This window comes from Prionailurus viverrinus, chromosome F1 (assembly GCF_022837055.1).
Source record: "Prionailurus viverrinus isolate Anna chromosome F1, UM_Priviv_1.0, whole genome shotgun sequence".
Classification (NCBI taxonomy): domain Eukaryota; kingdom Metazoa; phylum Chordata; class Mammalia; order Carnivora; family Felidae; genus Prionailurus; species Prionailurus viverrinus.
In genome coordinates, this window is record NC_062577.1 from 51401164 (window position 1) to 51417330 (window position 16167).

At 37.4% G+C, this 16167-nt stretch overlaps 1 protein-coding gene across 1 annotated transcript in view; it reads right to left on the minus strand.

The window, feature by feature from the left end:
• Positions 1-16167, minus strand: part of USH2A (usherin) — a 735906-nt gene that overhangs the window by 438807 nt on the left and 280932 nt on the right. The window contains exons 21-22 of the mRNA XM_047839579.1: positions 9835-9965; positions 1650-1776 (exon numbers count right to left, since the gene is read on the minus strand). Of these exons, the coding sequence (XP_047695535.1) occupies positions 1650-1776; positions 9835-9965 (258 nt within the window). The remainder of the gene's footprint in view (positions 1-1649; positions 1777-9834; positions 9966-16167) is intronic.

Consider the following 16167-nt stretch of genomic DNA (forward strand, 5'->3'; position numbering starts at 1 on the left):
ATGTTCTACATTAGGGACTAGCAAACTCGTTATGTAAAAGGCCAGACAGTATATAATTTAGGCTTTGTAGACCAGGCAGCTTTAAGTGGTCACAGGCAATACAAAACAAATGGGTAAAGTTGTGCTCCAATAAAACTTTATAAAATAATGATGAGCAAGATATGGCCCACAAGGGGCTTGCCAATCCTGCTCTACTGGAATCAAATCCTTTTTTTTTTTTTAAGTAGGCTTTATACTCAGCACAGAGCCCAATGTGGGGCTTGAACTCACAACCTCAAGATCAAGACTTGAGCTGAGATCAAGAGTCAAATGCTTGACCCACTGAGCCACCCACACACCTCTTGAATCTAATCCTTTTAATTTAACATTTACAATATACCCAGATTTCTCATTATAGCCACAATTTTACTTCTTTGGTTCAAGAAACCATTTTTTATTGCCTGAATTATTTTGTAATTATTACAGAAGTTTGTTAACTGCTCTCCATGTTTCCACCCTTGTTCCCTTTCAAATTCATTTCAAAAGAGCAGCCAAAGTGTTCTTTTTAAAGAAAAAAGTCATAACATGTCACTCTTTTCTTGAAATTCTCCAATGGCTTCCCTTTTGCCAAGTAAAAGTCCAGAAAACCCTATGCAAAAAGCCCTAATGCCTCCCTGATTGCAGCCTATTATTAGCCCCTTCACCCACTCTTTCTCATAGTGACCTCTTTGTTGGTCCTTAACATGCCATACATGTGTTCCTACCTCAGGGCCCTGGCACCTACTATTCTGTTGGCTTGAAACATTCTTTTCCTGGATATTTTCCTGGCTTATCCACCTACTCTCTTTTAGGTCTCTGTTCAAATGTCACCTTACCAAAGAAGACTTCTCTAACAGTCTTTTATGAAACAAAACATTCCCCTCTCCAATACATGCATGCGTGCGCACACACACTTTCTCTCTTATCTTGCTTTATTATTCTCAGAATATACACTACCTGATACTTGTTCAATATTTATTCTGTTTCCTGCCCCTCTTCTACCTAAAATGTAAATTCTGCTCTTTGTAGCCAGTGTTTCTAGAGCAATCCCTGGGACACAGTAGGTGCTCATTACAATTCCATATTTCCTGAATAGATTAATAAAAGCCTGCATCATTATACAGGTACTGTAAGTGTTTTATAATTATCTAAGGACAGTAGATAGGGTAGGATGGAAAGAATACTAAACTTAAAATTGCAAAGACAGGATAAGTAAGTGTTGAAAGAATGCTGCCTACCAGCTGTGCAAACTGGGAAAAGCTATTTACCTTTTCTCAGTTTCATCACTTCTAAAATGTATGTAATGACCGCTTTACTTTATTTGTCTTTTGCAGGTCAAAAATAAAATGAGAGAACATAAGTAAAAGCCCTTGCAAACTGTAAAGCATTGCAGAAGACAAAATTGCTACTGATGACCTTGCTCTTATTTTTGCTTTACTGAAACGGTGCATAAAGGAGGAAATGGTTGCCAGACTTCATCATTTTGGGAGCACCCCAAAGGCAAATTCAACAGCAATTCAGGCAAAATGGAGAGGAAATAAACGTGAAAAAGGAGATGTAGAAATACAAGCAACAGAAAAGTATGGCAACGTTAGCATATCAATAGAATCGCTCATATATACAGCTCTTACCTGTATACTGCCCATCAAGTGTGATTTGGCCGAAAGCCTGATGCCTAATAGCAATTATTTCGTGCCATTTGCCATCATTATATTGTTTACCACCATCATTAGTTGTAGAAACTTCCATTGAAGAGCCCTTAAGGAAACAAATGAGTGAATGAGTGGGTGAATGAATATATATGTTTACAAACTCACACACATGTATTTGTGGATTTGCTAAAAACCAGTTTATAAGCTTTGACATCCCCATGATGCAAGCATGCATATATTTCAACAGAACTCAAAGTGAAAGTTGATGCCTGACATCATTCTGGATTTTCTGTGATGTCCTCCTAGAAACAGTACTCAAATCTGAAAAGATCTTCTCTGTGGAATAAAAAAATCTCTTAAAAGTACACTTGCATTTTGAGAACTTATATTCATTAGAAAGATAATGAATCTTCTACTCTAAAAGTTTAGCTCTTAAGAATTTTGGTAGAAATATAAAAAAAGAACTTAAAACTAATAAAACGCCATTGAATCTATATTGTGCTAAAAGTAGGGAAATATCTGGCAAAAAGTTTTTCTCTGGCAAAAACATTCACTATACTGCTAATAAGTAGAAGGAATGAGATTCATATAAAAATTAGCCAGGTATCAACACATTGAACATAAATGAATAGTTAAACTTAGTATTCATTGCCTTGTAATCTTAAATCTAGCATTGAAACTTATATCTAAGGTCATTCTATCATAGTTAAAAATGAGTTCCTAAGCAGTTAAGAGTAGGAAATGGCAGGGGTGCCTGGATGGCTCAGCCAGTTAAGCATCTGACTTCAGCTCAGGTCATCATCTCAGGGTTCATGATTCGAGCCCCATTTAGGGCTCTCTGCTGTTAGCACAGAGCCTACATCAGATCCTCTGTCCCCCCCCTCTCTCTGTCCCTCCCCTGCTCTCTCTCTCTCTCTTAAAAAAATAAATAGGGGCATCTGTGTGGCTCAGTCAGTTAAGCGTCCGACTTCAACTTAGGTCATGACCTAGCAGACTGTGAGTTCAAGCCCCTCATCAGGCTCTGTGAAAACAGCTCAGAGCCTGGAGCCTGTTTCAGATTCTGTGTTTCCCTCTCTCCCTGCCCCTTCCCTGCTTGCTCTCTCTCACTCTCTGTCTCAAAAATAATAAACATTAAAAAAAAGTTAAGAGTACGAAATGGCAGATATCAAGAACAGAGATTAGCAGAAAGGAGGTAAGGGTAAGGAAACAGAAAGAAGTAGAAGAGAAACCTTCCATCTGAGTACTTCCTAGCCAAGTGGACACTTTTTGGCATATCGTGCTTAGTACAGTGTTACTTTTTTTAGCGTTCATGAGCAAATAAGCCTAGGTAGAAGATATTTCAACTCTGTCACCATCATCAGTTACTACCACTACTATCAAAGAAAAAAACAACCAGAAAATTACTCCAAACCTTCTAAATGAAAATAAATTTCTTTCTTAATGAAGGTAATTTTCTTAGCAATAATTAACTTCAAATCCAATAAAAAATGTTTAAACCAAAATAGGACGGGGTAAAATATTACAAAATATTTTTTTAATTAGTTGGATGGAGTGCTTGGCCAAACTCCTGTAATTTTGGAATACTGATTTTCCAAAAGAGAAAAGTAATAATTATCTGATGTAATTGAAGATTTATATCACAAAAAGTGCAATGTGAGTCATACCATCTTAAGTAAAACATTTCTGTATGTATTTCCCTAAAATAGCTTCGGCAATGTAACATGTCCATTCTACATATTTAATTGGCTCCTGTCAGGCCTCATACAGCGCATGACAACATGTATGACATACAGAAATTCATATCACAAAAAAACCGCTTTTAATTTCCCATGAGTATGAGTGGGTTGTTTCTCATGTGGACAGTGTCCCAACTTTTATAGACAACTCGATCAGCTAGAAAGATGACCATTTGGTATATCTATTTTCTAGTCCTTGAATTTTTGTACGTTGGCTTTCTTTATATCTCTTTCCTCTACATACTCTTTTATTTTCTTCAACCCTATTTCAACATTTTAATATTTTACAAACACACATTTCATTATCGTAGTTTAATAATTAAAACCAGAACTGGTGTCGTGCCCAATTAATGTGCCCTGGTAGCATGCCCATTAGTTTTTCCATTAGTGAATTCAACAATACTAATGGGATTACTAGCATGGGATGCTAATTGGGCGTGACATAAGAAACTGGCTTACTTCTTAGCATACCCTTGCTAATGATGAAATTAATGAGCATTTTATTAAATGCTGTCTCATCAAAGTGTACTTAGTTAGCGTTAAAATTGTTACAAACGATGCTGCATTCTAAAGATCAGGTGTCTGAGTAAGTGGTTCTTCATGTTATGTTTGGCAACAATTTGAAGCATTAACAGTTCTCTACATCAGAAATTACATTCACTGGAGACAAATTCGAGTACATAACATAGAGCTTTGGGATGCCAAATTTGCCTTATACTTGGAAGAACTTAGCATATTATTCTTTTGTGATCATTTGAAAATTATACTCCCCGACCAATGTTAAGAGAATAATTCTGCGATCGATCCTAGTGTCATAGCATGCAGTTTATTCTTTCCATTTGGAAAACATCAGACATGTTAAATAAATGCCATTCACACTTGTTTGCAGCTTTCTTCTAAGTGAAATCAGAATGTTATGTGAATTTCTTCTTAACATCACTGAACATAAAACATTTAAATGATTCCCACAAGTCATTATTGGCCAATAAAATATCATTTAATCAGGTATATACAAATAGAAATTAATAAAATAAAGAATGGGAGATAATAGCTGGTGGGGACTTAGCCAAAAAATACAGCAATTAAGAATCGGAGGAACTTTACTGTGAATCTTCACAATAATTCCAGGTGTTCGGTTCAAAATACGCGAACACATATCCAATTTTAAATATTATGAAGAATCTTTCCTCCTACCCCAAATACTTATTCACAGAATGCATTTGATCATTGAAAGAAAAGCAAATAAGTTTTTACACCTATAGCCTCTCTGTAGGATTACACTGTTATATAAGGAATTCATGACTTAAGTTTATTAATATATTTCTAAAAACACACACAATAACTTCAAGTTGTTTTGAAACGATGTGCTAGACAGCAGTGACTTTAAGTTACTATAAAAGGCTCTTTTCACAATTCACATTTAACTCTTTTGAATGGATTCAGGAAAGTAACTTAAAAATAATCATCACTTAAAGTCAAAGTTTCTAACAAACTGAGAAATTAAGACAAATAAGAACTAAATTGTTAAATAATCATTAAAGACCTGGAAATTGTATCCTAGAAAATGGGTAATTTTCTTCAATTATAAGTATACTTTCCCATAGTTATTCAGTCAGTCAGTCAAACTGTCAACAGATATTTATTTATTGAGCATTCTAAGGACTTAGCCGCAGGGATATGTTTCAGGACAAAGCAGAAAGACTTTGCCCTCACCGGTCTGTACAGTCTGATACCAAAGATACATTAAGCAAGTAACTACTTGTCTGATGAGTACAATAAGGTGTTCATTAGATAATCTTATCTCATATAAAGACAAAGGACAGAGAACTAGCAAAATATAAATAATTTCAACATCAATGGAAAGCATATAAAACTTCTAACTTCTTTAAATCTGGGATACCTCTAACTTTCTACAGACAGCTGTATTCCATATTCTGTCCTAAAAACAGAACAAACAATGGAAGAACATTCAAGATTTTCTCCATTCCTCTGATTCAACAATTCTTGGTCTGAAAATATGTAGAGCCTTCGTTAAAAAGTTAGCAGATATGTCTACTTAACCTGCATTAGAGTATAAATTCCTCAGTAGTGAGGAAGGATAGAGCCTCTGCTAGCTGGAGCTCACTGTTTCATACATAGATGGCATCAGGTCCCAAGACCACTTAGTATAATATATCTGATTACACTTTCTCGAGTACATCCTAAGGTAATCCTGCTCAACTAATACCTTATTTTCTTTTTAATAAATTCATTGTCACTTTCCTGAAAATGCAGGCAACTTTTGCCTTATGGAGAGATACTATTATTTCAGATAAAAAAATCACTTGCCAGGCATCATTAAACCCTTCCATCCCCCTGTTCCTCCAACTTTTGGCCATACCAATTTGATTAATACTTGGCTGGCACCTACCAACTTTTTATACAGGTTAGGATTTGAGTATAGAGAGTAGGGACAGAGCAGCTGGAAAGGTAATGACAGCAATGAGTGCTCTAAGTAATTATCTGAGGGAGAAGGGAGAGGGACAGAAATTATTGGCAATGTCCTGTGAATGCTTCCCTGAACTCTGCTATTGTCTCTTACACTGGACTATCTGATCGCCGAAAAGGCAATGACAATGATGAGACAGAGTTTTCTGGCAGCCATTCTCAGGATCATAATGACAATACTGTGGCTGAGTGGAGTTAACTTGTTTACCCTCCTGTTCTGCAGCATGTTAAGGTACCACATTCTTCCCAAAGGGAAACAACACTATCCAAAGAGGTGGAAGTCGTGCTTCAGGTCTGGTGAAATCATTTTTGGATTAATTCTGCAAAGACTTTGCCCCACATGTTTGGAGTGGAGTGTGTGTGTGCCCGCATGTATGCGTATGGTACTGGATACCGGCGATGAACAACCTAGGCCAGTATCTGGTTGCGAATGTAGCTCTGGGATGTGCATGGTCATCTAGAATCACACAGACACTGGGATGGACATTCATGAAGGACATGGCCAACTGTAAGTGCAAGGCAGCATGAAGCCACCATAGGACATCTCTCCGAGTACTGTTCCTTCCCTGCCCTCTCCAACTTGGGCAGAGACTCTGTTCTCCAACTGTGGGAGAAGAGGCCCAGATGAGCAACTGGAAGTAGTGAACGCCATTGCATTCATTTCTCCCCACTGTGCTCCAGTGCATAACTGTGTAACACAGTGCCGGGAGTACAAAAGTTGTGTAACCAAATGGCATTGAATGAAATAAAGTAAATCCAGTGCCAGCGTCATCACTAAATTATTGTGTGACCCTAGTTAAACCTCTTCATCTAAAGCTGGGATGAAAACAATACCTACCTCAAGTGGCCACTTCAATTATAAAGTCAGATAATTAATGTGAACCCACTTTGTATACTTTAAAAGCTCTATGACTAAGCAGTTATACAATTAAGGTTTTTCTCTATCTGGCATCTTCTCAAACACTCCCGGATATTAATAGGTTGAGGAAAGAAACACAGAGCCAGATTTTTCTTTCTCATTGACATTCTTCTATTTTACCGTACTGTTTTCCTTTCTTTTCATGATTTTTGTTGATTTTTACCATCTAGCATTTAGTCTCTCTTTTCACCTTGTTAATTTGGATGTTCTGGGAACATCTTCATTTTATCAATAATTGATGTCTTTTTCACAGCATTTAAAATCAAACATTTTTGCCTATCCATTTTATGAAAATAAGACACCGACGCGATCTATTCCCCTATTGCCTTCTCCACTAGGTTGATACCTTTAGAAACTTTTAAATCACTCATCTTTCCCTCTCCTTCAACTTTCAGTAATTTTAGCACCAAACAACTATTAGAGGTGTATTTGTTTGTCCGCTTTGCCTTTGCCACGTGTCTCCTCTATTTCAAAGATTCTTTGGCAGTGTAAAACACATTTCTAGTCACACTGTCATTAAATATTTAAGCTGAACTTAGTATTGTCAGGTTTAATATTCACCACTGCTTTTCATCTTTATAGTTCAGACTTTTTTTCTTTCCTTTTGGTTAGAAGCCAAAAGGTTTGATATATTTCCTTCCAATATGGCACATGGATGGTATTTTATCTGAGTCTCTGGGTATTTAAGAAGCATTATTCTTTCATGTTAAAAAGCAGTATAATACTGGAGTTAAAAATCATGGTCTTTGGAGGTGGATTGCCAGGGTTTCAGTCCTGGCTTCATCACTGATTAGTTGGATGATGCCAGGGAAATTAATTTAACCGTGGCTCAGATTGTATTTTTACTTGTAAAGTGGGATTATGAGTATCCACATCAGAGTTGTGGTATTTAAATGTGTGTGTGCATGTGTGTGTGTGCGTGTGTGTGTGTACACATTGTGTGAACACTTACAGTAATGCCTGGCACATAGAGATCCTAGAGAAGCAATAGTTTTGCTTAATCTTGATTAAAACTTCATCAGTCCTTTCAATAAATTTATAATCCATTATTTATTAAAAGGATATCCTCTCCTACTTTATATTCCATTATTTTCTCTCATCCTTTGTATCCTTTTTATCGTACAGGTGTTTTTTGTTCTCCTTTTGAATTTCTTCTTAGTAGTCTCCATCTTTTTAAATCTTGTTACATATTTTGACCTGCTAATCTGAGGCTCAGAAGTATCTTCTTTCTAATTAATCTACTTAAAGTTCTCAAATGATAAATAATATTTTCAGTTCTGTAATTGAATCAACTTCAGCATGCTGGTTGTTGTATTTTCGTTCCCAGTTGCCATCTGCCTGGCCTTCTGAGACAGCTGCTTCTTCTCCCGTTCTCTCTGGCTGCTGGATCTGCTTATGTGTGATGCTATTTCTTCTTTGCTCACTCACTGCCCACCTATGGACACCCCTTAGGAAACTGCAATTCTACAGGACACATAGAAGTCCTTGCGCCTGAGGACCTATCAAGTACTGGCCTTGTAGTTATCAGATCCCCATTGAAACACCAGGCAGAAAACTTTCTTCCTTGGTTTTTCCAGTTGCCAACTCATGGCTCTTCCAACATCCAGAAACACCAAGGGCCCACCCTGCCTCTTGAGGCCCCTGCAAGGAGCCTGGCATGATGCTCAAATACATCTAGTCCAGCAGGCCCTGCCTTTCCTCTCCAAGGTGTGTGGGTATTCGGGGTGTATTAAGAGGTGATCCTCCCCGGGAGCTCTTGGCCCATGCCTTAGATCAGGGAGGAAAAGTCATGCCAGCTTTACAGTGTAATGTAAAACATTTATTTGGCAAGCATAATTTATGACTTAGGTCAGCAGTTTTAAGTTGAAAACCTGAGGAAACAGAAAGTAAAACATCTTTTACAAAGTTTTACTCATTTCTCAATTACTCACAGGCCCAATACAGTGCCTAATGTCAAATTCCTACCAATATTTGTTTAACTAAAGGGAAGACAACTATTCAATGCTTTCCCATTGCCCTTAGGAAAAGTTTATATCTTCACATTTGCTTACAAGGCCCTACATGACTTGGTTTCCACCCAGCTTTTCAACCTCACACTTTTCTCTTTGTTTCATCCCTCAGCCATCTTGGATTCATCTCAATGTATACAATGTCATGTTCTTATGTACCTCGGGCACTTAAGATTTGCTATTTGCTCTGCCTAGAAATTATATTCCCAGTGCCTTCCTCGATCTTTCATTAGTATCTCCTATGTCCTGTCCCACCTCAAACACATCTTCCTGAACAGACATATGCTCTTGTTCTGACCGGTTTTTCCTCATTGTTTTGCATCTCAGTTAAATACCACATTTTCAGAGCAGATTGACAACTCAGCAAAGAAAGACCTTTTATTTTATGCTCCCATAATGCTTAGCATTTTTTACTTCTCTTTCTTAATATACATGAATACTTTAAATTAGTTTTTTCAGTGTATCCTCCTCAGACTGTTTCATAAGGGCACGGTCACATTTAACTTTAAAACTATTGCAGTCTGCAACACCCAGCATTATACTACGTGATAGGCCCTTAAATATTTGTTGGCAAACAAAGGAGGCATGGAGAGAGGAAGGAAGGAAAGAAGGAAGGAAGAAAGAGTCGGGGGAGACAGAGAGAAAGAGGGAGAGAGGAGGAAGAGAGAAAGTGGAAGAATAAAGGGTGATATAATTTTGCTTACAAGGAAAATAATCAGTCTTTTCAAATTTACATAAAACTTTTCCCTTTATGATAAGATAGCATATGGTTGTTAAGCATGTAGACTCTCAGTCAGACTATGTGGTTTGAAAGTCAGCTCTGCTATTTCAGCTGTGGGAAAGTCATCACCACCATGGTAGGTTTCATTTTCTCCATTGGTAAAGTGGGGATAATAATAGTACTTACCTCCAAGCTTTTGGTGAGGATTCAGTGTGAAAATATAAGCGCTTACCTCAGTACCTGGCACCTAGGACGCTCTCAGAAATATCAAGTCTTATGATTACTCATTTACCTGAGGATCGAAAAGAAAATAAGGACGTCCATTCTTCAACTGAAGTGCAAAATACTCTTCCTGATTGCCAGGTGATGCAGCAAAGACAATCAAACCTTCAGGCACCCTTGTTCGAAAACTGGCCTTAATGCCTGGAGACAAGTGCAATCAGCAAATCAGTGCTGGGGTTTTGTTGATTCTTTCTGATAAACGTACATTTACTTTCATTATTATTTATGATGCAGTGAGTACAGTCAGGGAATTATACACAGCAATGGACTGGTCCTAGCCATTTGGTTTTAAATACAACCTATTATGAATGCCAACCTGTTCTTGGAGACTCAAGCCTGCACTCCCACTAATCAATATATAATGTACTTTAAATTTATGCAAAACTCATCAACATATAAAGACATGTTGTCAACCCAAAACTGGATACTCAGAGTATCAATGTGAAAATATTATCAGAGCCATAAAAATAAATGGGTTTTTGACATGAATGAAAGGACCACAGGGCACCTCATTTAAAATGCTTATGATGTTTAAAGAACCAATCTAGTAATAGAAGCTAAGAACTGGAAAGACCTGCTATGAAGCAGCCCAGAGAGCTAATTTTCTGAAACAGGATCCTGTAACCAAATGGTCTACAGCCTTTAAAAGTTCAGGGTCTCCTTCACCCTTCAGATAACCTACGAGCACTGCCCTTGATACACAGTGCTCTTGTCTCACAGGAATTTCCCCAGCTCTGGAAGCAGGGGAAGCTTGTGATGGTCTCATAAACTGTCTTCCCACTACCCTACATGGTCCCAACTCCATTCAATCTGGAATCCCACTCACTTACAGCACTCTTCCTGTGTATCACACACTTCACTTCATGTTTTGAAAGTGGCAAAGAAGTTTAAGAGGTGCAGTCTTTGTTCTCAAAGAGTTTCCAGTTTATTTGGAAATTAAAACAAAAAATGTATGTGTCTTAAAACAGGCAAATCGTACAAGGAGAATAAAATAAGAGGTCAAGAACTTATGTAAGAATCAAATACCAGCTTGAGATCACAATATTAAATAATTAATGAAACTGATTTGAGTAGTAATACAGTCAACCATAACTATGGAAGTTTGAAGGAGAGAAAGCCCCCTTCAGGCTGGGCTGGTAACCAAGTTTCTTACATAGATGGGGTTTTAATTGGGGATCAACAGACCGCACCTGCTGCAGGAGCCCTGTCGGACTCATCTTTCCACCCCATTCATCCCGTGATAGCTAGGTGCACTTATTAAATATTTTGAGAGTCTGGAGGAGGAGAAATGAGAGGGGGTGCATCAGAGGTAAGGGGGAAGTTTTAGCATAATTGTGGAGACAGGGAAGCAGAAGTCATTTCGTGGGTATTGTATTATCATTTTTTAACTATGCATCAATGGAACATTCACATTAACTGAGTACTCTGCTACACAGTAAAAAAGAAAAAACTAACAAGCCAGTGCCTGATGTTAACTTCTAGCTAAGAAAACAGACAAAACGAAATCCAGTAATGAGGTGTGATAAATGATATAGACATATTTATAAGACATAATTTGATTCAAAAGGATTGAGGCAGGTTTTACAGAAAATATGATGCTTGAAATTGTTTTCAGAAAGTAGAAGGGACTTTAGGGGAAACCTCAAAGGGCTAGAGGTATGGAAAGTATTAAAGAATGTTGGATGTGAGGGAGTTCAGATGAGTCTGGAAACACGGGCAAGACCACATCTTAGCCTATCTGCCATAGACTATCTAGCTTGAGAAGCTTGAGTAGAAGACAAAGATGAAAAGGCAGGTTGTGTGATAAGTATCTTTAGAGTGAAGGTTTTTTTTTGTTTTGTTTTGTTTTTGTTTTTTTTTTTTCAACGTTTATTTATTTTTGGGACAGAGAGAGACAGAGCATGAACAGGGGAGGGGCAGAGAGAGAGGGAGACACAGAATCGGAAACAGGCTCCAGGCTCTGAGCCATTAGCCCAGAGCCCGACGCGGGGCTCGAACTCACGGACCGCGAGATCGTGACCTGGCTGAAGTTGGACGCTTAGCCGACTGCGCCACCCAGGCGCCCCTAGAGTGAAGTTTTTTTTAACACTTTAACAGCAAAGGCAATCCTGGAATATGGGCTTCAGACTTTCCCAAGAGGCAACTCAAATTTTTCCCAACCTTCTTAGCTTCTGCATCTTCAGCTTCCAGGTTTTTTTGTGCTTTGGCCCTTTGAAACATATTTGTCCTACCCATTTTGATATTACATTACCTCATATTCCGATTCTCTTCCTCCTAGCTTCTAGGACATTATTATGTCCTTGTTAGACTTATACCTGGTCTCTCCCAGTGTCTCTCTGACTCCACAAAATAAGATTGTTGGTCCCAACAAATCACTCTTCAGTGTTCAAATTCATTTGAATCCTTGCTACTAGTTCATCTCTCATACTAAATTTACTTAGCTAAATTCCAGATTGGAATTTACCCTATAGACTAAAGGAAGGTATTAAACGTTGGGTGCAGAAAGGGAATAGGGTGCTCAAAGTCAGGATTAAGGCAACCAAACTAATGGGGGCATATATGAAAGATACAGATAATTTAGCCACAGAGGAACCAGTTAGGATATCACTATGCTTTGGGGGAATAAGATGATAAAATTTTTAATTAAGAACTGACAAGTAACTAAATGGGTTGAAAGGAAAACTCTGTATATTTTAGAAGAAACTCATTAAGACATGTTGATATGAGGTGATGATGTGGGACTACATGGTGAATCCTTTTCATCAATCACTGGAGGGAAAAAGCATCATTATTAACAGAAATAGAAAGGTCAGGTAAAGAAGAAAATATGGGGTTGAGGACATAAGTTCAGTTTGGGGCACAATGCATTTATATTAGTTATGTTAAAACCTATCCATCATTTAGAAATAAGAAACTAAATCTTAGAAAAGAAGATGAGTCTAGAAAACTAAATTGGCAAACACCTGTCAAGAATCCATGTCTCCTGGAGGCAGAATGTAGAGAAAGAAGAACCACCTTTAGGGGAAATGCCCCACATTTAGAAAAGAAAAAAATAAATAAATGAAACAAAAAGAAAAAGAAACAATAACAAAGTCAGAACAATGATGATAATACTGTAAAACAGAAGCCTAGATAAGAGAACGTTAAGAAGGCAAAGTTCGTTAACCATGTGACACTTCCTGTAAGCCCAGAAAAATTACACCTGAAGAAAAGATTACAAAGCTGATACTTACTAATCATTAGACATAATCATTTTCAGTAGAACGCAATGGTCCAGAGCCCAAACTACTGGGTGATAAGAATTGAAAGAATGGATGAATAAGTAATGTATATACAACACTCATCACAAAAATCTGATAAAGAAGGAAATGGGAGGCAAAGAAATAAATTACTTGGGTACACCAATCAAGTTAAAGGAGGAGACACCTGCCAGCAAAAGCACAGACTTGGCCAAAGTGTGGTCGACAGTGTGACTAGAGAACAGTTCTATCTCTACCAACTCTTCTCCTCTTAAGCTTCTCTCCTTCGGGTCTAGAGTAGTTCTCTCCAACAGACATCTTACCTTCTTGTTATTGTTTTTCAAATTTTATATGTGATATCAAATACTATAATTAAAACTATTACTTTAAAATTAAACACCTGGCAGCATTTGGGGGGCTCGGTAGGTTAAGCGTCAGACTCGATCTCTGGTCAAGTCATGACCTTATGGTTCATGAGATTGAGACCTGTGTGGGGCTCTGCACTGACATCATGGAGCCTGCTTGGGATTCTCTCTCTCCCTCTCTCCCTCTCTCCCTCTCTCCCTCTCTCCCTCTCTCTTTGCCTATCTCTCTCTCTCTCTCTCTCCCTCTCTCTCTCTCTCTGCCCTTCTCTCTCTCTCTCTCTGTCTCTTTCTCTCAAAATAAATAGATGAACTTAAAAAAAATAAATAATTAAACAGATGAAGGTGATTTCATGCAAATAGCTACAATTCAGGACATGAAGATGACAAAATTCTCTATTACTGTACTGGTAGCATCTATGTGGCAATAGACAGGAGAGCAACAGTAAGGATTTGAATGAGGGAAGAAATTAATCGATCTGGAAATACAATTACTTGTTCCTAACTGATAGGAAATTTATTGAATGGAATGGAATCAGGGTAAGAATTACAGGAATATTTAGCCAAGTTATACTTGGGAATAAGTCAACTAATATTACACACTATTCATGGGATATAAAAGTGCATGTGTTTTTCAGATACAGCATTTGATTTATAGATTTGACACTTGTGTAACAAAGAAATGCACTTTTAGCCCAACTAAAATATAATACTTTACACCAATGAAAGAAAATTTCCTATGAGAAGAGAGGATTTAGTGTAATAAAGGGTAATTTGATTTGAGGTTGTATGATCAACTTTCCCCTAGGTTTTTTCAAATAATTCAGTGTTGTCATTTTTTCCCTTACATTAGAAAGATAATGAATTTTTTGCATGTATTCTAGGAAGAAATGATCAATGCACCCATCCACTGAAACTTCATGTTCTTGATAATATTGCCATAGACATAGATAAATCCTATCCTCTGAGCCCAAAGTCTTAAATCCTGTAATCAATTTTAAATAAACTAAATTCACATATAAATGTATTTGCATGGAAATATAACAATATAATAATTTATAAAATATTTCAAAGAAAATGTTATTGAGTTTGCCATGAGACAGAATAGTAAAATGCCCAATTGTTCAAAATCATCACCCTTCCTTTTCCTGTAAGAAGATTATATATTTGTATGACCCCATCCATTGATTTTAGGCTCAGCCATGTGCCTTTTGTTGCGCAAAGGAATGGAAACAGACATGTGGCACCCTGAGAGAGCAGAAGTTTTTTGTTTTGTGTTGTCGTAACTTTTTTAATGTTTATTCATTCTCAAGAGAGAGAGACAGACAGAGCAAGAGCAGGAGAGGGAGATAGAGAGGGAGACACAGAATTCAAAGCAGCCTCCAGGCTCTGAGCTGTCAGAAAGAGCTCAACACGGGGCTCGAACTCATGAGCAGTGAGATCATGACCTGAACCGAAGTCGGACGCTTAACCAACTAAGCGACCCAGGTGCCCCAAGAGCAGAAGTTTTAAATATAGCTATGTGATTGAACTTGACCCTTCTCCCCCTATGCCTCATGCATGGGCTTTCATCCTGTCCCAAGAATAAGAAGACATTGGGCCAGAGCCAAGTGGTACCAAAGGAATTTTTACTTTAAAGCTTTGTGTTAAGGAGCAATGCTGACTCAAATGAATAGAAGGGTAAGAAACATACATTTCACCCTTGCCTAAAATTTAGATTTAGATTAAAAAAAAAAAAAGAGGACATATTCTAAAGTTCAATATTTTTTGTTTCAAGTATCTGGATAAATAATACAGCATTCTTCTATCTCAATATTTATTCGTACACTCCAGAAACATTTAAGGAAGGCATACTTTGTGCAGCTACTCTCCTAGGCTCTTTGGATACACAGATGTATAAAATACACATTTTATAAAATAAAATGGTGTAACATTTTTAAAAATCTAAAAATCCAAGATCTAGATAGAAATACTTAACTTTTATGCAAATATGTTTTGTAACTTTAAATATTTAATCATAAAAGCAATACAGTTACAGGGCCATGGAATAGGCAAAGAGTTCTTAAATAACAAGGCAAAACTATAATAGAAAGGGAAAGGTGATAAATCATCCTGTGTTAGAAATAAAAAACTCTTGTCTAACAAAAGGCATGAGTGGGAAAGAGAAAAGGCAACTAACGTAGTAGGAGAAGATATTTGAAATACATACTTGTGATAACAGATACATATCCAGAATACATCTTACAAATGCACAAGAAAAAGACAACCAACCCATTAGAAGATTGGGGGCAAATAGATTTTCAAGAAAGATGATAGCCAAGGGACCAATCGACAAAGAAAAGATGCTCAGGATCACTAGTCATCAGAGAAATGCAAAACAAAATGCAGTACCACTAAACATCCACCAATATGGCTGAAATGAAATAGAAAATACAGGGGCACCTCGGTGGCTCAGTCGGTTAAGCTTGACTTTGATTCAGGTCATGATCTCACAGTTCGTGAGTTTGAGCCCCACATCAGGCTTTGCACTAGTAGCACAGAGCCTGCTTTGGATTCTCTGTCTTCATCTCTCTCTGCCCCTCCCCTGCTAGCCCTTGCTTTCTCTCTCTCCTCCTCTCTCTCTCTCTCACACACACAAAAAAATAAATAAACATTAAAAAATTAAATTAAAAAAAAAAGAAAATACAAAGTGTATCCAAAAGGTAGAGCAACTGGAACACTCACAAACTACTAGTGGGAGTA